We start from the raw sequence: 23,876 nt of genomic DNA, 5'->3' as shown, positions 1-23,876 counted from the left end.
AATAAATTCACAGTTACAAAAGCAACATATGTCTTAAAGAACATAAGCTAAGCAACTGGGAGGGAGGGGTGATTAGCTTTATTGGTAAATCAATTAGTTGTCACAGTTGTCATTGTTACTTTCGACCAACTTAATAACATTTATATTTGGTTAAAATTGATATAAATAAGATCTGGTTCTTCTGTCCCAAATATTTGACAAAGAATATCCCCACCGGAGTCAATTATAAAATCAGAACACAATTACTTGGCCCAGAAAACCTTTTTCCTCACTTTGTTCATTACCAAGTGAATTTGTTTTTAGAAACATCTTAGTAGAACCAACAATACTGTCTGAGTAATCAGTTTGGTGTGTCTATAAAATTGGTGGAGACAGGAATGTATAAACAGCTACATTACGGATCTGGATAGACTACATCAATGGGCCAAGGTAAACTGCATGAGTTTCAATAGAGCCAAGTGTCAGGTTCTGCATTTTTGTCACAACAACCCCAGGCAACCCTACAGGCTTGGGGAGGAGTGGCTGAAAGTGACAGAAAGGGACCTTGATGTTCTGATGGACAGTCAGCTGAATACAGGCCAGCAGTGTGCCCAGGTGGCCAAGAAGGCCAATGGCAGCCTGGCTGGTATCAGGAATGGAATGGTGAGCAGGACTAGGGAAGTAATCCTGCGCTGTACTCGGCACTGGTGAGGCCTCACGTTGAGTACTGTGTTCAGTTTTAGGCACCTCAGTACAGAAAGGACATGGAGGTACTGGAGCAGGGCTTGGACAATATGTCCTATGAGAAGCGACTGAAGGAACTAGGAATGTTTAGCCTGGGAAAAAGGAGGCTGAGGCTGCTCTCTTCAATATCTGAAAGGTGCTTACAGCAAGAGCGGGGCTGGTCTCACTGGTGAGAGGACAAGGGGAAATGGCCTTAAGTTGTACCAGAGTAAGTTTAGGTTGGATATCAGGAAACACTAGTTTACAGAAAGGCTGGTTAAGCACTGGAATAGGTTCCTGAGCAACGTGGCTAAAAACTATTTGGATGTGGTGTCCAGGGACATGATTTAGCAGAATATTGTTAGGGTAGTATGGTCAGGTTGTGGGTAGACTTGATGATCTTTAAGGTCTTTTCCAATCTGAGCAATTCTATGATTCCATGAAATAAATAAGGTAAACTAAGACAGAAGAGAGGTGGAAGAAGATTTGGAAAAAAAAAAAAAAAAAAAAAAAGAATTTAACTGAACTATGATTTCTTCCCACTGTGCTCTAGTTATGTCTAGCCCAGTCTTTAGAGGAGAAAATGGAGGAATGAGAGAAGCAGAATAATTTTCTAGATTAGTTACATACATCCTCTTATGACAGGAAGTTTTCAATGGATTATACTAAACTAAATGGACTTTAATGAATTTATAAGCTGTGATGCAATGGAAGCTTTTAAGCCTCACTGAAAATTGGACAAGAAGTATCCTGAATCCATTCAAACTCTGCCCACAATACAAAGCAGATGGATGTTTCTGGAAAATCATAGCAGTACAACAGTTAGCACACACATTTAAACTGTCACATTTTGACTTTTGGAGTTCAGGCTAAGACGAATTGGCAAATTCCCACCTCCCAGAGTTACTATTTCAATTTGCCTTCACATTGCAAGAATACTCAGTTTGCTACACTAGAAAAATAAGTCACCCCATCCAAAAGGCTGATAACTGCAATTTTCCGCCCTGAAATTGAATGTTATGTTGTCCAGAAACTCACAGGACTTCTCAGAGAAGCACTAGGACAGCATATCAACTTCTGCCTGCTCTATCAGGTCGGATGGAATTTTAGCTTCCCTTGGGATATTCAGCATGTGTTGATGAGGATAGGTAGGTGGACAGGAAGAACAGTCCGAGACCACATTAAAGCAACAGCAGTTTCTAAAATTGTTTTGACTGCGAAGCAGATGAGACACAAGATGGTTATGGGTAAGAACTTCGATGTGTATGGTATCCACCAGAAATCAGAGTAAATGGGGTAATACCATACAAGCTTACCAGGTGTGCAGATTGCTTACTGTCTTCTTTTTTTCTTCCCCTCACTACGCTTTTTGTTCTTATTAAAACATTCTATGTTTTATGAAAGAAGACTGTTACAGCTTTTATCAGTTATGGTACAGTTTAAGGAATAAATTTCTTCTTTTTTATAGTATTCTTGGGATTTGTTGCATAAGTCATTATTCTGTTACTCCTCTTTCATGCCTGGTAGGCAAAGGCAGCTACTCAATATGTATCCTGACATTGTTTTCTTCAAGAGGAAAGAGGCTTTCATATATCTGGCAGCTGTGGTCCAAATCAAAATTTATAATTTTGAAATATGCAATTCAATTTTTACAGAAATTGTCTCTCTTTCATGACTTGTTTTCCCACCTAGGAAAATGCAATTAAAAAAAAAACCAAAACAACAACATGAGTAATGAAGATACTTTGCTCACTGGGAGGCCATTCTAGTGTTCAACATATGTCATAATTGTGTTTTCTTAGACACTTTAACTAGATGTGCTTGCTTATAACTTTTCACAGATAGCATAGCTCCAAACACTGTCCTAGATATTCACCATCATCTTTATAGTTTCTAAATACTTTCAAGTTCTCATCATCTGCTCATTCTAGCCACTGCTTCCAAAAGATGGAGATCAAATTAGTATGAAGCGTAGGAGGCATTTAGGGAACAGATACATCCGTACACACAGACAAATATTCAGACAGCCATTCAGTTTCTGTTTATGTGTGTCATGAAAAGCAGTAATTTAAAAAATCCTGAAGCATACATAGCTAATTTTCACTTGGAGATAATGAGGTGTATACATGACAAACAAGAACAGATGCCATATGCCTTCAAAGTCATATAAAAATCAGCTGATCATTCCTCTTACTTACTCGCAAAGCATGGACATTACAGAAATCAGTTCTGGGTCTCAAAAGTAACCTGTAACCTCACCATTGCAGTACCTTTCAGATCTGCTGTAAAATTGAGAGCTCTCTCTTCTCCTTATGCTTTTTTTTCCCCAATAGTCAATTTGTGTTTAATATTGTTCAGCCTTATTCCTCCTGCTTGGATTGGAAATTATGATAAAATATGGGAAAACCTTAGAGGTATTTCAGATAGCTCCGGATTAGAGATTTGATCTGCATAAACTATGCTGTAAATAAAAGGCTACTGACAGTGCAACCCCTACCAAATGCACAAGCTTTTGGAGAAGTAAGATAATCAATATTTTTTTCCACATATGGCAAACATATTCCTGGGAAGCAACACAAGAAGCAAGAAAAAGAACAGAAAGAGTAAGCTAAAACAAAAAACTCTCTTCAGCAGCTCTAGACCATTCCTGTCCAGTTTGATCCAAAGAACATTAAAGGATGCAGGATAATTTGCAATAGTAACTGTATGATCAATTCTCTTAATAGGAGCTTGCCCTTACTGCCATATTTTTGCAGTGCAAGATTTTCATTCTGCTCTTACTGCTAACAAAAAAGGGTGCTTCCAGTCATTACTTGTAGCTTGCTTTAGTGATTAAAACCAAGTATGCATTTCATAATCACATAATTGCATGGGGCTTATTGAAAAATGAACTCAAGTTTTAATCAGAAATAACTGTGGTAGCACTTCGTGATCTACAGAAGTGCAATTTTCAAGACAGAACAGAAAATACAGCAAGAACTGTGGCATGCTAATCTACTGAGAACTCTTTCTGATACTGAATTGAACTGATAAAACAGAAAGCCACACTGCCAATCACCAAACATGTTAAGCAGCTCTCTATTTGCAGAAGGATTTCTTTTTAATTTTTTTTTGCTCTGAGAACACAGCCATGACAATATTCAGCCAGTTTCGGTTATTTTGTTTTTGTACCTAGGCCAAATGCTTGCAAACAAAATCGGGTCTTTTTTAGGCCATCTTAAGGGACTGCTACAGTTGCTGAAAGAGAGATAATCTTTCCTCTTTTCTTTTGTAATAATTACCAGTCAAAAAGTCAAACAATAAACTCTTAATTAGCAATAGCTACAACCTATCTCACCACTTTATGCAGCAGAATAATCATTTTAGTATATGTTATTCCATAACTTACTATTTCTTTATCGTGCTAATGCAATTATCACATCAGCAATGTTCCTGTCTCCTTTCCTTGCATCAGCAGCTACATGCAGATATTCCTTTTAATTGCTTCCAGAGCCATGTCTGGTCCCGTTAATGCAATTGTAACAGGCCAAAGTGCATCTCTGTGTATACCTGACCCCCACATACAACTTCAAGAGTTGTTTTTGGGAAGGCAACTTCACTGCAGCCTGAACCTAACAGAATGGTCTGGATTCATTAACAACTGGCATAGTCCCACTGTTTGCAGTACGACAAAAAGCTTACAAAAATCTGCAAAAATCAGCCACTCCTGAAAAGCTGTACTGATACACTTGTACTAATAAGAACGTTGTTCAAAACATCAAACCACAGAAAGCAAATATTTAACCTAAAGCATTACATAACGAGAAAAAACATATCTGGACAAACAGTAGTACATTTAAAAAAGACCAGCCAACACATAAGATAGAATCAACTTTGGTGGCACTTTCTACAGAAGTGACACCTCAGGTATGTAACACAGCCCAACAGATTTTTCAAGTTAATTCATTCAGTTCTTTTCTGAATACATTTCAGGCTGCACTGTATCCTTTGCCTAGAAGTCCCTCAGCCCAATTATGGCTTCAAGAAATGCAATACTTTTATGCTTGTGCTGAATTGATTAAGTGTTCACTTACTTTGACACCTGTTCATTATTGTGTTTATAACTTCAGTTTGATATGTTTATATGCTTCAGTGGATAAAAATGTTTTTCCTTTTCTATTTTCTCCGTACCACCTTCAGTTTTATAAACCTTTTTCCATTCCTCTCTAACCACAATCATCTCTCTTCTCACTTTCACATTGAAAAGTACTCGGCTGTATGTTTAGTTACTGATCAGTTAATTCAATAACTAAAGGAATCGTTCAGCTGCTTTTAAAAAAAAAAAAGAACAAGAAAAAACAATCCAGACTGGTTTTTACTGTACTATTTACTGGCTTGTAACTCATACTGAAATTCTAGTTAATGTCAGCATCAAAGTGGATGGGATTAAGATAGATTAGTCAAGCCCAGTTAAAACTCAAATTTTTAAATTAAAGTGACAAACAGATTTTAACAAAGGTTGAATTAATCATATCTCTATTGGAATTCTGTGTTAATGTACTGGGAATTATTTTCCAGTACAAAGGAAAAGGCAAAGCAGGGAGTGAATCTGTCTTCATCAATTCAAAATGCATCAAGGAGATGGAGTCATGATCATCATTTGCAGTTTAACAACAGAAAACTGTTGGTAAAGAACTATGTTCAAAGGAGAAATGGAATGGCTGGGTTTCATCTCTCATTGATAAAATTCAGACCCTGCATACATCACCTTTGCAGTACTGCTGCAAATTGAATGTCTGTTTAAAGATGTCTTCAGAACAGCAGAAGCTATGACTCATCTGCCTCTGTGGGAAACTGCAGAAGTTTGCCAGTTTACGGAAAGTTAACAGGGCAAGAAATTAAGTTATGTTTCAGGAAAATGCAGCACGTGATAGATCAGGCTGACATGTGTCAAGTAAGAAGGTAAGTTCAATACTCCATGGGGTGATTAGATGAAGAAGCAAGTATTTCACCAGGAATTACCTAGACAAGTTGAAAAAAAGATGTGTATGAAAAGGAGGTTACATCAAAAGAGGGGGAAAAAATCCCAGAGAAGACTCAACTTCCTACAGTTTATGACGTGGAACTGACACAAAGCATCCCATGCCAATCACTCATAGTAGATATTGTGGTGCTAGCAGATTAAGTGGTAAATGCCAGTACAAAAACAAAAATGTGTTTTACTTGCCCTTATGGTTGTACAGACTACATTTATGCATTTAAGCATTAACCTTTTGTGACCAAAGTGAAACCTATGGAGCTAAATTAATGCTTAACAGGTCTTTTCAGTGTGTTATTCATAACATGTCATATCGGTTTTACACGACAAGGTTTTGGTGTCAGTGGGGCTGCAGAGATGGCCTCTGTGAGCAGAGCCCTGTAGCTGCCCCACATCAGATCAGAGACAGCTCCAGTTGTTCCAAAAGGAACTTGAGCAAAACATCCAAAGCTAAGCCATAAGTGAAACTGTGTGTGCGAGCAGATTTAAGGAAGGAGAAAACTCAGTGCTGTGTAGCAGCAGCTGGGAGTCCTGTTAAAGAAGAGGAATGAGAGAACACTGTGGTGGGCACCTGGTATCCATCACAAATGCGCAAGCATCCTACTTTGCCTGAGAAATTTAAAACATACTTCTCTCCAAATAGACTTCCTGATCGTAGTTTCAGCTAACATTTTCTAGGACCACAAACACAAACAAGAAAAATGAATTTGGTAATAATGCTATGTTCATTCATTAACATATCTGGAAAGCCACTTAATCGGAAACAATTTTAACATAACAAGCACTAACCAGTGATTGTCGGAACAGGAAGCACTTCCTTGGGTCAATCCCACAGGCAAGGATGGCAGCAGTGGTGTCCAGCACGTTTTGTCGAAGGACAGCTGGCTCCTTGGGCATGGTGAGGGAGTGCAGGTCCATAATGCTGTATAACACCGAGCTGTACTTTTCCTGCAGATTCACCCAGTTCTGAATGGCTCCAAGGTAGTTACCAAGATGAGGCGTCCCAGTCGGCTGGATACCAGAGAAAATCCGATCCATTACCACATTCTGTTAGAAAGTAGTGGTAACGTTAACAGAAGCATAAATATATATACATATTTAAAGGCTCTTTTATATTTTAGCTCATTAATAAAGCCTTACTTACACTTGTCCCTCCTTTCTGCTTCCCAACGTACTAGAAAGCCCTATCTAGAGATGCCTAAAAGTAAGTGCAAAAAGTCAGTCGAAATACTCTATCTTACCCCAGAGATGGACAACAAGCATGGTTTTAAGAAATCTGACTACACATGCAAACAAACACAGCTACAAACAAGATAAGTGAATACCAGGTTTCAACCAAGTGGTATATTCATCTTTTTTTCAATTTTTTTGCTTTGTGTTTCCTTTCAACACATTATCCACTCTGATACTGATACTCAAGATCATAACAAAGAGAACATTTTTATTATAAACATATATAATATCCAAATTGATTGCCATCTTAACTCCCATGAACACTGCAGCCTTATGCTAGCTACAAAGAACATTCGGAGTGGTTCTTGAAAGAAAACTACTTCTTGACTCAGAAGTCAAGACCATCAAAGTCTTGAAACTAACCATCTTGGCAGCAGGTGAGTTTCAAAAGGGTTCTGTAGAGGAACATTACCACAGCTCAAGATCACATGAATACACCAGTACACTGATAAGTAGTACCAGTAACAAAATGAACATCTGAAGAGAGTTCATAGGAGGAAAAAAAAAAAAAAAAAAAAAGATTAAGAAGCTGAGGTTGCAAACAGAAATTAAAAAGCTTTTTTTTTTTTTTTTTTTAAAAAAAAAAAAGTATTGCTTGGCTAAGTGACAGTTACCATCTTGGAAAGTTTGTTTTCCTGCATCTTTGCACTCCATCTGATCATTTCTCAGAGCCCTAAGCTGTCACTGTATGATCAATTACCTCCTGACCTTTCCAAAGAATTGCACCATATTCAGAAAGTAATTCAGCAATGTTTTATAAGAAAATGCTTGCAACGTGCCAAGTTATGAGAGTATACAAGACCGCTCAACTTATACATGAGGGTCTCAGCAAACTCAACAGGCAGTCCCAGTTACAAAGCTGTACAATACAAACTGTCAGATTCAGGTGTGCAATGGGAACATCAATTTCATTGTATTTCTGGCTGCATCATTTCTTTCCCGATTAATTTTATAAGAAACATTAAAAAAATAGATCATTTATTTATTGATATAATCTGTTCCCAATCCTGTGAATCTGTTACAAATGTATGGGCTGGGGGGGCTTAGGGGGAGTGAAAAGAAAAAAAAAAAAAAAAAAAAAGTAGTAATTCAACTATGAAACCACATAAAATGGCAGTAAGAGTCAAGGACAAGTATCAGTATTTTTAACTATTAAAAACAGAACTCCAAATTGACTGCATTCCCTTAATTCTTTTTGACTCAGACAGACAGAAAAATGACTGCGAAAGTGTTTCAAAGTAGAACTTAAAACATGATTTATAGTTCAGAAAAGCCTGGTCAATTTCCTTCAGAATTTGCTGAAAATTTCTCCCTGCTTTAAAAGTAAGACAATTTTTCAAATCCAGACAGTTTTCTTATCCAGTGTATCAGTGTTTGTGCTGACAGGTAAGAGGAAGTTTGGGCTGGCAGTCATGCTAATTTCTCTCATAAGTGCCCACACATTTAAATCCAGGCAATAACCTTCCCACACCATCCCAAATAACAGCTTGACTTCTAGGTGCATTTTTGAGTTAGCTTCTAGGTACTCTTGGAGGACCTCTAGTCTTGTAGCTGTCAAGCAGTCAGTGCAGTGAAAAATCACACCACTTCCTCCAACAGCAATTCTAACTCCCCGTTCTTGTGATGTGGTCTTTGACCATCATACTCCTTTTCTCCACATTACAAGATATGCAATCCTTACAAATCTTGTTTACCTAGAAACCATAGCAGCACATTTATCACCACTGGCTGAAGATACAACCTGGCCCAAGGACTGCAGGTAACTTGCTGTTGGCCAAACGAGGCCAGATGCTCGCCTAGAGCAAGAAAGAAGTCCAACACGCATAAATGAAATGAAACTTAGTAGAAACTCAAGATTCACTATGGTTCAGAGCTGTGATGTTAAGGACATAGAGCAGTTGTGAAGCAATGCAACAGGTATTTAAACAGGCATAACATTTGTCTTTTGCTTCCCATATTCCAATTCTTCACCAAGAGGATAGAGCTCTGAAAAGAAAACAAGATATGAATAGATGATTACTGAGATAGTGTTCCGGACCCACAGGGATCTCAGAACAACTAGCTGTTTCTCAGAGCACATTTCCTATTCTCATGTTCCTATCTCTCTTCATTCAGCTCAAACTCTGATGCTCCCTCCCTCCTTCCTTTCTATCCACTGTGCTGCTTGCTTTCCAGATTTATATGCCTGTTTAACCACAATATTCTACACAAGCTACAGCTGCCTACAGCCCCTCTCATTCTCTTCTCCACATAGTTTTGCACCTCCCAAGTTCTCAGAGTATTTTCTCCTCCTGCTCATTCTTTCCCATGCCCTGTTGCCCAGACAGCACAGCACATCAAGACAGTAGGGAGGCAGTGAGTTAGGAGGCTACTACTGCTTTGAACGCAGTGACTTCACAGAGAATGATTCCAAGCTGCACTGTTACAATACTGAAGAAACTTTATGACATGGTAGAAATCTACTGTGGACATGCACCAAATAAAGTACATTTAGATGACTGTGTTAAAAGATGGTGCAGGAATGTGTACATCTTTTGACTGTAGCATAGACAAAGATAGTATCATGTGAGATGTCCTCTTGTTATTGCTTCATTTCCCTTGGCGCTCTGAAGCTCATGCTGCTCCAGAGCACAAACAACTCTCCCCCTCCAAGTGTCTGCTGTACCAGAAAGCTGGGATCTCGGTGCACTTCACACAGGTTTGCTTATCAGGGCCTTGACTCAAACACAGCTGGCACTTTAAAACCGTGGAGGACAGCTCTACCCATGAGCCTCCTCAAGCCCAAAGCCTTTTAGCCTCTGAACTCTTGTAGTCTCAGTGCCCAAAACACGGTCAGGATCTTCTCAGACCACTGCCCACTTTGTAGATCAAGTCACTATGAACGTATCAGTTGTATTGGCAAAACTGTCCCCTGAGGGGAGTATAATATTCTCAAATAGATGGTACAAATGCAATAGAGACATTTTAACAGACAGTCCAAAATCATTTTTCACTAACAAAATCTAAACACTGGTGTCTCAGTATACCTTGCAAGTTCAAGCTCTGCCTTAACTCAAAATACTTGAAGGGTGACAATGAGCTAATTAAAGATGGGTAAAACTACAAGTTAATATTTGCTGATACATTACAAGTTGGAAAGAAAACGTCCATGCACAATGTAAAATGGATGCAATTTAAAATAAACAGAGAACAAAGTTTTCTGTCTACCCAGGAAACAGTCTACCTGTGAATGCAAGCACAGCATCTTTAATGGTGCCTCTGTGTTCAAATGGTAAACAACTACTTATAAAAGGTTTGTTCAGTGTACGGGCAATAAATAATCAGTCAAGCATGAGAATCAAACAGTAGCAGCATTATAGCAAGTCAAAGCTCAGCAATTTCTTAAAGTATGGAACTTACAGAAACAAGTAAATCCAATAATAAAAACTGAGTGAGGCTATACTAGCAAATCAGTACAAAGAACAAATCCACACTGGCTCCCAGCTGAGAGACCAGTTGACTAGAAGTCTTTCATCTTTAACTCCTTTGATTCTCTTCAACAACATAAAACATGAGATGTTCAGCAAATTGCGTTAGCAGAAGTCTATATTAAAAAATACAAAAATACCCACCCTTAAATGAATCTTGAATTTCCAACTCTAAAAATATACAGAGAACATTGCTCCTTTGGAGAGAGTTTACATTCGCTGTTTGTTCACCCCATGAGAAGCAGCGGGCAGCAGAGCAGCGTGGCAGGGGAGGGCTGCCTGGTACCATGAAATCATAGCACTGGAATGTGCTTCAGCAGAGCTGCTATGTCAGGAGATGGGAGCTGCATGCACTGAAGCTGGAAAGGGATGAAAACAAAAGGAGTGAAGACTTCCCAAAGGGGCAGAGCAAAAGTCACAAGACATGAAGTTTCAGCCCATAGGCACTCACTCATTCAGATATCTGCAGTGAGCACAGTGTGAGCCTGCTGGTCCTGTGTTTAACTCTGTATGGTGTGTACACCTACACCATTAATGCTTTATGTAAACCCACACTCCTGTCAAAAGCATGGTATCCAACAAGTGTTTTAACATATATTACTTGTTTTCTCTTCGTAAGACTTCTGCACGGCAACTCCAAAACTCCACAGTGATTTTCCTAGCAGCATTTCTAAATTAAGTTTGGTCTAAAACTTGTTAAAGTGCACATGTTCTCTTACCTCTTCACTAGGGAATCAACACTGCTGCTCCTCTTATTGGAAAACTGACAACATGGAAATGCTTCTGAACTACCAGGACTAAGTGTTGTGTTCCTGTCCTGACCCAAATCCTCACACCTACTTTGAAAGCAAAAGGCCATACTGGAAAAGACAGTTGCTTCAAACTCCAGTCCTGCTGTCTTGGGCCAAAGCTCAGCTTTTCTCAGTAGGCCACGCTGCAGTCAGGAGTCAAGGCCTCACTTTGGCCGTCAAATACACCCTCATTCCCTGCATGTATCAGACAAAGAACTAGAGAGCTCAGCAAAATCCCTTCTACAATTCTAGTAAATCCCCCTTTCCTTCTCCAGGCTGAGCTGCACACCTCAGAAAGCAGAGACAGGCCTCTCTTGATGAGCCCACAGAGACACTTCCAAACTCTTCAAGCAGCCCAGCAGCACAACCTCCCAGCACAGCCATGCGGTGCTTTGGATGCTACTAGCTGCACACGTTGCTTTTCCAATTGTGTTTAAAAGCTTTTTGCAACCTCCAGAGCAGGATGTCATATGCTCCTTAAACTATTTGCAGCTGTAGAAGAAATTTGACAAAAAGTTTCTCTATTTCATTCCATGACTTTCAGCTGACTCAAATTTACTTCGTTAATAGCCTCTAAATTAGACATCTGTACAATCCAAATACGTGTTTTTCAGATATATGTGTATTTGATATCTAGACAATATGACAGTTACAGAATATCTTTTTAAAAGTTGTACTGTCCACACGAAACATTTACAAACATAAAATTTTGCACTTAAATACTCTGTAGTCTCTTTAAAAGAATCTGTGGAAACGTCTTTCTTTTGAATTAAACATTACAGACTCTGAAAAGAGCTTAGAAGTTATGGAAATATACAAGTAATCACAATCTAAAACTGTTTTTACCAAACTAAAAATTCAGTGGAAAGCAATAGAAGAGCTCATCACTGCAAACATTTCATTCTGTCACTGATCATAACGATAAAGGGCTCTTTCCATGAGCTCAGCACCACATCTGCAATGCTTAAAAGGGCAATTCTTCTTTTGTTTATTAGTATAAGAAGCCACCTCTGTCTCTTTTAAAATTACAGGAAGTTGCTAATTTTATTAATTTTTTTTTTTTGTATATTCTGCAGCAGGAAGAATTTATTATTATTTTAATTACTCAGGATAAGACCCAGGCAAATATGAACTGTCATCATACCAGAAGGCAAAGCACGGACACAAAATCCAGCAATTTAGTGAGGGAACTTGTGATTGGGAAGCTTCAAACTGCACCCACTCAAAAGAAGAAACAATTCAAGCCTCTGGAAGTGCTGAGAATGATACTGAAAAGATTCAAGTAGATTAACAAAATTTTGGTGAGCCAGTTCTTAGCATCCTTGTTATGCCTGTCACATTTAGCTTGAGGAATTCAAAGAGAGCTGGATTGAAGTTAGGTACACCTATCAGGCATGGTCAACAGATAATTGCTTCTCACATACATTGTAAAAGCAGTCATAACACAGTTCATCTGTTTCTCAAAGGAGTTATGCAATAAAATCAAGTGAAAGCATTCATAGAGATTAAGACCCGCTTCTTTATAACTCCGCATAAATATTGCCATCACACACTTGAAATGACATCAGATGAGTATACAGCTAAATGATAAGGAAAGCTCATGCTACTTTCATCTTTTACTTATTTTTAAAAACTGAAAAAGCTAGCATCCATTCAAGGAGATAGGAGAAAACTGCTGATAGGACTGCTTTTTCCTTTTCATTCAGGATAGGGGAATGCAACAGACCATAAGATTATGACATTGATTCCAACCTAGAACAATGGAGGCAATACATCTCAGCTTTTCAGTCTACTGGTACTCAGTGAGCGGGGAGATGGACATTTTCAAGACCTCCCACTGGCCAGATATAGAGAGATATAAATCAACTCTTCAAGAATCTTCTGCTAATTGTATCCCCTAGGTAACTGAAGGTAAGGACAAAGCTTCTAAGTAATTGATTTCTTTAGTCTATATTCATAATTCTAACCCAAGAAGCCAACTGTTGGGAGATACACCTCTGCAGCTATGTAACGTATTTAACAAATATTTTTTAATTTTTAAAAAAAGTTTTGCTCACATGCTCACCTTCGGACTGAAGAAGCAGCAAGAGATTTCAGACCTATAAACTTCACTACCACAGAAGACAATGGCAGCATTACAATAGCTGTAATACAACAACAGCTGCAGCAGAAATCCCTCTGCAACCCACCCTGCTGTGAATGGTGTCCATTCACATGCTATAGCATTTAGCCCCCTGCTTTATTTTGATAGCCATGCCGTCGGGGCAGAACAGGTGAAGAGCCAAGCGCAGCCCACAGCATCGGAGCTAATTCTAAACACAGGTGGTGGGCAGGACGGCAAGAACAGGAAGTTGAGAGGAGAATCACTGCTGACACGAACGACAGGCAAGATTGATGGCTTCCCTCTCTAGTTTTCCCCACTGTGTTGGCACGCAGTGGGTGGGGGAAAGGGACGGAGAAGCTGCTGTGCCGGCGACATAACACACCGCACAGCCGCCTCAGTGCGAGCACTGATTAATGAGGCTGGAACGACTCAGGAAACAGCAAAGGATCATTCGCAGACGTTGCTCTTCTCGTTACAGTTTTATCTGCGGCGGTTCATTTAGCTCTCATTCTCCTGAGCTGCAGCAAGTTCAAAGTTGGCAGAGGAAAAGCAAACGTGAAAGTCAGAAGGAAGAAAGAGCAGTATTAAGTAAACACAGACTTGAGTTAAACACACAAATTAGGTATTTGGAAATTTCAAACATGAAGATCCTCCCAACAGGGATCAAAAAGGGAGGAAGAAAAAACAAAAATGAAAAGCTTGCCTCAGCCTCGGAGACAAAAGAAATTCTTAGGCTGACACAAGTTCCCAACTACTGCAACTCTTACATCTGTCTAGGATTTTTTATTTCTCTCATTAATACTTTGCAACTTCAAAGCTCTCGTTTCTGAAGTGATATGCTGGCCTGCTAATCTTGGCGTAGCAACAACCTGTCTACAGCCAGTTATTAGGCAGCAAAAAGCAGGGGACCCAGAAGAGCCAGATTTTACTAGCTAAAACATATATTTTAAAACCTAATTGGGTCGATTTAAGTGTTAATGTTATTAAGATAGGAAAAAAAATTAAAAAGGAAACCTTACAACCTCTACATACTACAACCTTTTCTTTGTTTATTGCCTCTTAAGCAATTACTTCTCCACAAGCGTGGTACAGAAGCCGTTAAAATGTATTTATCTCGATCTCTTAATGCAATACATCAAATTCATCTGGTACAAATGCCATTTCATCATGCTTAATTCTTAAAATTAGTGATTAAAGAGCTAACACTAAATCAGAAAGAAAACATATTTATGCGAGGGCAAGTTTTCAGATAAGTATCTTCTAAGAAAGGATTAACTCACCCTCAGAAACCAAACAAATTTAAGATTTAAAGAGCACTGCCTGGTACCCTTTTCATGAATGTCAAACGTATTTATATTTAAACACAAGTAAGATTTTAATATTTATATTTAAAATGAGAAACACATTTAATGGAGAAACATTTACAGCATATACTAACCCCACTCCATAAATTTAACTCTGCCCTCTAGGGCTAGCAAAAGACTGCAGCACAACTGTGCTGGGGTTAGGCTGCCCTCTCATGCTGCCTCGTTAAAGATGACTAAGCAAAGAGATCCTTTCATGTGGTACGCTGCGTCCCACAGCCCTATTCTCCCATTTGCCTTTATGAGCCCCACGTGCCGCTCAACGTGCTCGCAGCAGCTGTACCGGCAGACACAAGGACTGACTGCCCGCAGCACAGCGCCGCTCCACAGCAGGTACCCCTGGGCCCAGGGCACTCAGAGAGCCTTTCCTCCAGCACCGAGTTGAGCAGGTGACACAAACTCTGGCTGGGGGATGCTGAGCCTACAGAACAGAAGAGCTGGCCGCAGAGGTCTGAGGGTGAGACATGGAGTTTGTCACTGGCAGAACTGCAAAGGTCTATGAACACTTGGCTCAGTGTACGTTGGTTACATCACCAACTGCTGTAACCAATCTCACCCTCAAAGTCTCCCGTGGCAAAGGCAATGCTTGATTAGAGTCCTATTGCTTTGGGTGCTGTGCCCTACGACTCTCCTACTGGAAGGATAGCATTCCACTGCACCAGTTTAAAGTAGAGGCAGACTCTGGAGGGGCACAGTTAGAGTGCACTGTCTGGTTTGAACAAATAGGCAGAGAGCTGCAGACTGGCTTAAATGGTTTACGACAGGCAGTGGCCTATCAGCCTTAAAACCATTTATTCAATATAGACTCATAGCACACCCCAAGTTAGAAGGGACCCACAAGGATCATTGAGTCCAACTCCAGGCTCCACAGAGCTCCAGCAAAACACAGACCTATGTCTGAGAGCAGTATCCAAATGCTCCTTGAACTCCTAACAGCTCGGGGACGTGCCCACTACCCTGGGCAGCTTGTTCCATGTCCACCACCCTCTGGTGCAGAACCTGTCTCTAACTCCCAGCTGCTGGACAAGCGGAACAAGATTTGAGTCTACATTTTGAAAGAATGATAAAAAAAGGCCACAGTGTGACCAAGTCTAATGAGAGACCTCAGAAATAAGACTAAGGAGCAAAGCTTATAAGAACTGAGTTTTAGCCCAATGGAAGGAAGAGCAAAGATAGACAAGATCTTCAACAAGCCTTAAATACGTAGTCTTAAACATATTGCTTTCGGGATCATGGTTAATAGGATCACAAAAAATGAGCTTAAGTTGCAGTAAGAATGATTCAGACCAGATGTAAAAAAGTCTTTATCAACAGTAAGAAAACATATCAACGGTAAGAAAACATTTCACAAGAGTGTTTACAGAGGTTCTGACTGCCTGCACTAGTGAAATCTTTGTAAGACAATATTACATGAGATATGTTGATAAAGATGTAGGGGCAGCTCATTTTTATTTTGATATAGGAGAATGCCCAGATCATTTCTACATGAGTCTCTTCCAGTCTTCCGAGTCTGTTATTTTATATAGGGATGGTAAATGTTGAAGTTAGATGACCAAGGAGGCAAGGAGTTCCACTTAGATAGGCTAAATATCATGGTAATTAAGTTTTAAGTCTTTCTACTCATATTTAACAAAATTTGAGAATTAAGGCCCTGTCACAAGTAGCAGCTAAACACTGGAATGCTTTGAAAAAACACCGTGTATTGTTGAAAGCTGCCAGATACCAGATAACATTTACAGTTTGTAGTCTAATAGATACCTGTATACGTGTTGCTTTAATAGAATCAAACTGATAACCAGTGAAGAACTAGCACTTGATTTGCCACAAGAGACAGGCATCATGATCAAAATGTAAGGTCATACTGTATTTATAAATACAGGCTATTAGATACATGAAATGTTGATCTGCCATTTTAAGTATAGAAAACCACTGCAGTCTTAAAAAGAAAAAAGCTAAAGAAGATCCCCATAACTAAATGCTTCCCTCTCAGAGAAAACTGAGAAGTTTTATGTTTTTGATCACAGTAGTATCTAAATAGCTTAAAAACATCTGATCACTGTTCTTCCTCTGACCTCCAGCTGAAATTGAGTTTATTATATCTCTTACATACTTTGCTTGAATGAGGAGTCTGCATGCTACCAAGATTGCCCTATGAAATATAAACAAAAAGTTACAACTAGAGGGATGCTTTTTTAAAAATATTTTTTGTTTGGAATTTCTATGTTTCTTGAAAATATTGCCCTAGAAGCTCAAAGAGCTGCTGATTTCCTCTCCATTATTTTATTAGGTGATAACCTATAGCAGAAAAAAGTTGCCTCCATTTCACATGGGGGCCAAAATTAACACAGCTGTTTAAAAGCTTTCACATTATGGTCATTGGCTGAAAAACAAAGTTTTAAAATCGCTTGATAACTGCTGAGCAGCCTTATAAAGTGGGAGTCTCAGTCAATTCCATAATGGTGCACAAACGCACAAAGAAAATGCCATAAATGGCCCTCCTTGCCTATGCTTAAGAGAACTTTATCAATTTAAATACTTTAGACTTAACGATCACTTTTACCAAGGACTTTGACAGCTTTTAAAAAAAGAACTTTTCTTAAGTGAGAAAGGTAGTATTCTGAGACTTCATTTAAATTGATTTTAATCGCTGGAGCTTGGTCCAAAAATCACCAAGTTTGGCTGTTTCCACAGAAAGGACAAACAAGAAATGAAGAATGGACAAGGAGAACAAAACCAGGGAGGTTCGTTCATTCTGAGGTTTTGCCCTCGAAGAGCATGCAGCCAAAGCACATTCCCGTGCCAGGAACACAGAAGCTCATCCGGATGCTTCAGCTAAGATCCTAACACTGATCCCTGAGATTAAATGCTCAGTTGAAGCTGTATTCTCTTCCTAAGGAATTTAAGTTTGGATTGAAGATAGAATGCACCCAGTATCTGGATTTCTACTGCCTATGCTTGAACAAGCAGGCAAGCATCTATCAAATTTAGAACTGCTGAAAATTTCGGTATATAGAGCATATTCTTTGCTTACAAGAGAAGAAGTTCTTGAAGGACTGATATCCAACATGCACTAGCATTTTTTGTCACTAGTACAATCAAACGCTGTTTAAAAAACAGTCTGCCCTTGGTCATGAACCATTTAAAGAATGTGAAACAAAAGCAATACAAATAAAGACTTGTAACAGTACAATAGCACACAGAAGTTTGCATAACATAGCCTTTGAGATTAGAATAGCTGCAGCACACGCCATCCATGCTGCGGCATACAATAGTCACAATCCAGCTTGTGATGCACCATGAGACCAGAAACACCAAGTGAAAAGATCCCTAGCTCTGTGTGACACTCCCCTGTTTTAAAGATGTGATCTCCATCACTGACTTAAACTGTACTGCTCAAGCTTGCCGATAGCAAAGCAGACAAATTGCCAACTCTCCAATTCAAATGTACTCTTCGTATGAAGTAGACTGCTTGTACTGAAGCTGTCCATTCTTCTTTGAGTTCTTGTATGCGTCTACTACAGACTTACAACCAACATTTCATGGCCAATCACAAAAAAGATGCTCTGAAGAGAGATGCCACCTTTGGTTGTTCTGACCTGGCTTAATGCTTGATGAATACGCAAAGCGCTGACATTGCTTTAACTCCACAAAGATGTCAAATGTAGGTATATTCTTAAAACAGAGCAAAGAAAACAACGGTATACATGTATAGAGAGCAGAAAGCATATGCATTCTTGGTGGTAGCGATTACATGGGCTAATTTGTTGCCAGCAGAGATGCAAAATGAGATTCGGTTAGGAATTCAGAGGGCTGGACCCTTCATTCCCCTTGCATAAGCAACAAAGAGGCTTTGAAATGTCTGAAACTGTTTTGTTCTTCCATGCAAAAGGAAAGCACCCTATGGATGCCTATTAACTAAAGTCTTTCCACATCTTGGCAAGTATGTGATTTCAAGAAAAATATTTGTAAATGGATAACCCAATTCAAGCAGAAGTCAAAGACCACCTTTGAAAGGAACTTTGATGTGGCTATAAAAAGATTATATTTAGGAAGGATAGAATAATGTGGTTCTGTCATCAGAAGTTTGTAACTCCCTGTAATTCTTTGCTGATGGTAATGTAAAAAGCAATGCTGGTAAGCAGAAAAGAGAATGCCCATGAGACCTTCTAGGGTTAAGGAAGAATCCCTGAAAGAACTGTTTCTGCTGTTGTATAAGCTCAACCCAGGCCACGTTAGCAATCTTGCTGCCAAAGGTCAGAAATATTAGAGTATCTACAAGCATGAAAAATACTTGTATTTGAAATACTTGTGTGAATCACTTGGAAATCTGAGTCCTACTAACAGGAAAACGTTGAAATATTGCTTCCAAGGCACAGCTACACGGCAAATGTCAAACTACACACCCGGCAAAAGGAGAAGTTGTAAAGATACTAGAAACTCAAATTCCAAGTGACATCAACAGTCAAGCATCTGGACTGTGAGGATAACACTGCAAAAACCACGGTATAACAATGTTTGATTGTCACAGGCAGTATGTGACCAGAAGCAACAGTGAGAACACTGCACTGATTGGGTTCAGAATCAGATATTAATACTCCAACTGACACAGTGGGAGTACAGATGCAATCTTATCTCACTCTTTTTTCTGAATCTTCTGAGAATTAGAAGAGTTATACAGGAGTTCTGAGCCTCACAAATGGAAACTCATTGCTACCTAACCTTGGGAACTTTTTATATGCAGGAACTGAATAACCGACACACAGCTAGGTGCGATTACTCCTTCTTGAAAGCTCAGTGAGAAGCACTAAAGTCACCTTCTAAAGTCACCTTCTAACCTGTACTGCATGGCTCCAAACTCCTTATCTGTAAAGAAGGCAATTAAACATTTCTAACTTGTTCAATTACGAAAGTGCCATCCAAATAGAAATGGAGAATAACTGAGTTTTCTTCTGCTTGGTTACAAAGAACTCATCATCATACTCGTAGTTCATTATAACATAACCTGTGTGCAATCTACAAAATATGAGGAAACCTCTCTCAACAGTCCTTGCATGTAACGCTAACTCTTTACTCAGGCATCATGCAGACATCACTGAAGCTATGAGGTCAGCTTTAACTCTGCACTGCTTGTGACATCTCCAGGCTGTGCTAGGGCTTGCTTCCACAATTCAAAAAACTCTTGAAGTTAGAAGTTAAAAACAGACATTTTATTTCTAGTACAACCATGTATAAGGCTCACATTCCTCCTTCCCATTGCAGATAGAACTGCAGCATAAGCTCAAGGTGGATAACTTCAGAGGCAAAACTGCATTGAAGTGTGTCCACCGGATGCACAGATTTGCTTGATACAACATAAAATGATAAAATGTGCCTACACAATTTGTCTGAGCTAGGGACTCCAGGAATGGCATTGTTAAAATTAGTGACAGTCAACGGCTCAAATGATGAGAAAGAAAACAATTTCAATTCACTGCTTACAACCTTAGCAGAACTCAAAAAATAAAATAAAATAAAATAAAAAAATCAATGATCTAAAGTGACTTAACTGACTTCATGTTTTGGAGTTTTCTTCAGCTTCTGATTCTGCCGTAATTTGAGTTCACTCCACAAAATATTTGTTCATTTAACCCTAGAGTCCTAGGATAAACCACAATTTGTGTCATGGAAAAAGCAATTGTTGAATGTCTAGAACAGCACTTGCCCTATTAATAAATGGAAATCCAATACACCAAAGAAATAGCAATAAAATAAGATCCCCTTTTTGTGATCTAGAGACAGAAGTGATCCACCACAGACTGTGTAATTCACAAAACATTTATCCAATATACACCAGAAAAATTTATGCACAACTTCAACATCCAGGACTGCCAGTGTAGCATCTTTCATTAAAGCCACTCTGCAAAACCAAGTTAATAAAAACAGAAGTCTCTCAAGAGAAAAAAAACAACAAGAGACTCAAAGCAAGAGCCAGAGGGGAAAAGAATGGTGGGACTCAACCCAAGCTCTGCCAAGACACAAGAATAAAGGGCTGTTTCCTGCTAAAACATTCTACATTTGCCAGACTTTGTTGTTAGAACTCTACTCTGGAAATGAATAGGGCCAGTTCACTCCACAAAGATCCTTCATTTTTGTCTACATTGGGGGGGCTCTCTCCTGTGCAGCTGTAACAGTAGCCAAAAATCTACTACAGACAAAGCATTAAGCAAGGCAAATTAGGAAAAGTCTCTCTACAATAGGAATTCCTAATAGCTTTGTGTGGAAACCTGAGTTTTCTCAAATACAGTGAAGACCCAGTAAATGCTCACTGCATACTAACTTCCTTTCGCCTCCGAAAACAGCATGCAACCTCAATGTTTTGCTCTAGCATACAGAACACCTCCAATACTATCTGAAAGGTAAGTCAGCTTTCCTAGAAGATTCAGTACAACTTACCTAGTGACTAAAATTAAAACTAGCGATTAGGGAAAAACTTCCTTTCCAAACGGGATAGGAGATGCTAAAGGTTTCAACCTCTGGATTAAACATGTTGCTAAATCCAGGTGGTTTCAGGAGGAACTGAACTTCAAATATCTATGCCCATCTGTGCATGAATCCACACAGAAGCTACTCCTATTTGGAAGGCATTTCTCAGGTCTCTTAGATCTTTCAAAAAATCCCACAGATCAGAATATATTGAACATCCTCATACTGGACTCCAGCATACAGCATAGGTGTTTACTACTCTTTTTCTGTGCCAAAAGCACTTTGCTGCCTCCAGGCTTCCAGAAGAAACAGATGCTATGCCAGGGACTGTCACAACCACAGATCCAAAGTGGGCACTTCAACCCTCTGCTCATCCATCAACCTGAGTACGACTTCTTCAAAGGCTGTTCTAAAGATGATCTGCTGCAGCAACCTGTGACCAAGTACAGCTTGTTCCATGCATCTGGGGATTAATTTCCCCAATGGATGAGTGACCCCTTTGTGACAGCAACAAATTCAAGATGGGAGCGCCTTGAAATAGTTTATAGAATCACAGAATCATAGAATCACCAAGGTTGGAAAAGACCTAAAAGATCATCCAGTCCAACCGTTCACCTATTCCCAATAGCTCCCACTAAACCATGTCCCTTAACACAACATCCAGCCTCTCCTTTCCTTGCAATTAACTCAGAAAAAATCTGAATGATAATAAAAATCATGCTCTATCCCACTACAGTTTTAAATTCAACTTTTTAGGTCCTTAAGGAGCGTGTGGTGATTTCAGTTACTGCCTTTCTCCATAACCCATATTGTACTATAGATAAAAATGTTAAAGATTAAATTTGCAATCTGAAAAAAGGCATTTTAGTGGTTGTTTCCATTTTTATTTTTTTATTTTATTTTTTTTAATCTTCAATGCCTTTTTCACCATCATATTCATTAAAAAAAAATACGAAAAATGACCGATCATCAACACGACCAGTATAGTAATAATGATGTGATTAGGCAGCCTGAATAAAGAAGGAACAATACTTCATCAAAAAATAAATCATATTTCATCACAGCAACTACTCTGAAGTTCTCTTCTGAAATTACTAAGAATAATGGCCAGAACTGATGAGGTTCACAAAGGGCTAGTAAAGTATCAATAGACCAAAAAAGGACAAACATCTCTGTCTCCAAGATAACAAGAGAAGAAAAGAAGCCTGGGAGGTATTCTACTTAACATCAATTTGTAATTCTCCAGAATATAACTACAGGAAAAAAAAGAACAACATGCAGGCTCAAAAACAGTCAAAAAACAACAGCAAACATAGATTTGTTAACAGCAAAGCATGCCAGACTAAGAGTCCAACTTTAGCCTCAAGACACATTAGGCATACAACTCAGCAGTAATGATATTGCCATAGTAAGAGGAATGTGTGAGGGCCAGGGAAAGCTTACCTATAAAAGAAGGAAGACCAGGATAGGAAAAAAAGCAGCAGAATAAAATGTTTCTATTTACTTTGAATGATGCTCTCAATATGAAAGGTCACAGAGGTATTGCAATATTCTTACAGTAACATTAGCAGTGATGACTGCCTTGCTACTAGATAAGAAAAACAGTGCCAAAAGCTCCTCACACCTTCAGGAAGGCAAATAACATCTAAAAGTAGGTTTCGTTAGAGGGTGGAAAGGCACTGGAATAGGCTGCCTAGAGAATCTTGTGATGTCCCACTCCCAAGGCGTTCAAGGTCAGGTTGGATGAGTGCCTTGAGTGGCAGGGGAGTGGAACTGGATGGGCTCTTAAGGTAATTTCCAATCCAAACCATTCTGTGATTCCAGCTGTGAGCCTGGAATGCAAGCTAGTGATGTATGAGAACCTATAATCAGAAGCAAGACCATATAAATCTTCAACTTTGCTGAGTTAACATCAGAAGTAAACTAGATGTATCAAACACGTTCTGTAGCAAGATTAATGTAGATCAAAATGTCAAATGGCTCCAGTATATGAAGAGGTCATGTACAATGCTTACTGGACTTATCTCTGACTAATTTAGAAGGCCACTGTGGGGTATAGGGAAGAGACAGCTGTTCAATAGCTTAAGTTCACACCTGTACAAAAATGCTTGGCACTTAGCCACAGGCATTGGCAGTAATGCTGACAAGCGAGATTTTCTTCCCATTTACTGTAAACACACAAACAGTTCATATGTTTACCTCATTCACATAGATTTTTTCATTGGTACCCATATACACTTACACTGAAAGCAACCACTAGAGCAATGCTGACAGCACTAGATCTCTGCTAATTCACGTGCTATCTGGTCATACACCAACACCTGACTGACTTACCTTACATTAAATTTTCCTACTGACAGTTTATTTGGGTTTCTAAGAATTTTATCTGTAATTCCTTGATGTACCTATTAGTCACTGTTTTTAAGAGCGCCTCGTCAAAGAAACAAATTTGATGAAAAGATCTCCCATAGATGAAGAATAAATCAAAGAATTTGAAAAGAAGGTCTCAGAACTCAAGATACTCAAAATATAATTAATCTTTTCAACAAATGGCATTTTCTTCTTAGGTACATATATTAGTTGCATATTCTAGCTGTGTAGCAGAAATACATAGAACACTGGGTAGAGAAATTTTTCCACAGCCAGAAAAACCTAGCCTGCTGGACTGCACACTCCAGTGAAACACAGCTGAAATCACAGAAATTGTATTTTCTAATAACCATGACAGGACTGCCA

At 39.1% G+C, this 23,876-nt stretch overlaps 2 protein-coding genes across 4 annotated transcripts in view; one reads left to right on the top strand and one right to left on the bottom strand.

Annotated features, from left to right (window-relative positions):
* The window catches only part of LOC128090444 (uncharacterized), a 305,355-nt gene that overhangs the window by 154,607 nt on the left and 126,872 nt on the right, over positions 1-23,876 (top strand). The gene's annotated exons all lie outside the window — the stretch shown is intronic.
* Positions 1-23,876, bottom strand: part of WARS2 (tryptophanyl tRNA synthetase 2, mitochondrial) — a 334,901-nt gene that overhangs the window by 307,390 nt on the left and 3,635 nt on the right. The window contains exons 2-3 of one of the 2 annotated variants that reach the window (XM_052702772.1): positions 10,564-10,778; positions 6,509-6,766 (exon numbers count right to left, since the gene is read on the bottom strand). In XM_052702772.1, coding sequence (XP_052558732.1) covers positions 6,509-6,757 — 249 coding nt within the window. In that variant the 5' untranslated portion in view covers positions 6,758-6,766; positions 10,564-10,778. The remainder of the gene's footprint in view (positions 1-6,508; positions 6,767-10,563; positions 10,779-23,876) is intronic. The other variant, XM_052702761.1, reaches the window with a different exon arrangement.

This window comes from Tympanuchus pallidicinctus, unplaced genomic scaffold (assembly GCF_026119805.1).
Source record: "Tympanuchus pallidicinctus isolate F22 unplaced genomic scaffold, pur_lepc_1.0 scaffold10, whole genome shotgun sequence".
Classification (NCBI taxonomy): Eukaryota; Metazoa; Chordata; class Aves; order Galliformes; family Phasianidae; genus Tympanuchus; species Tympanuchus pallidicinctus.
This window is presented reverse-complemented; position numbering and strand designations above follow the sequence as displayed.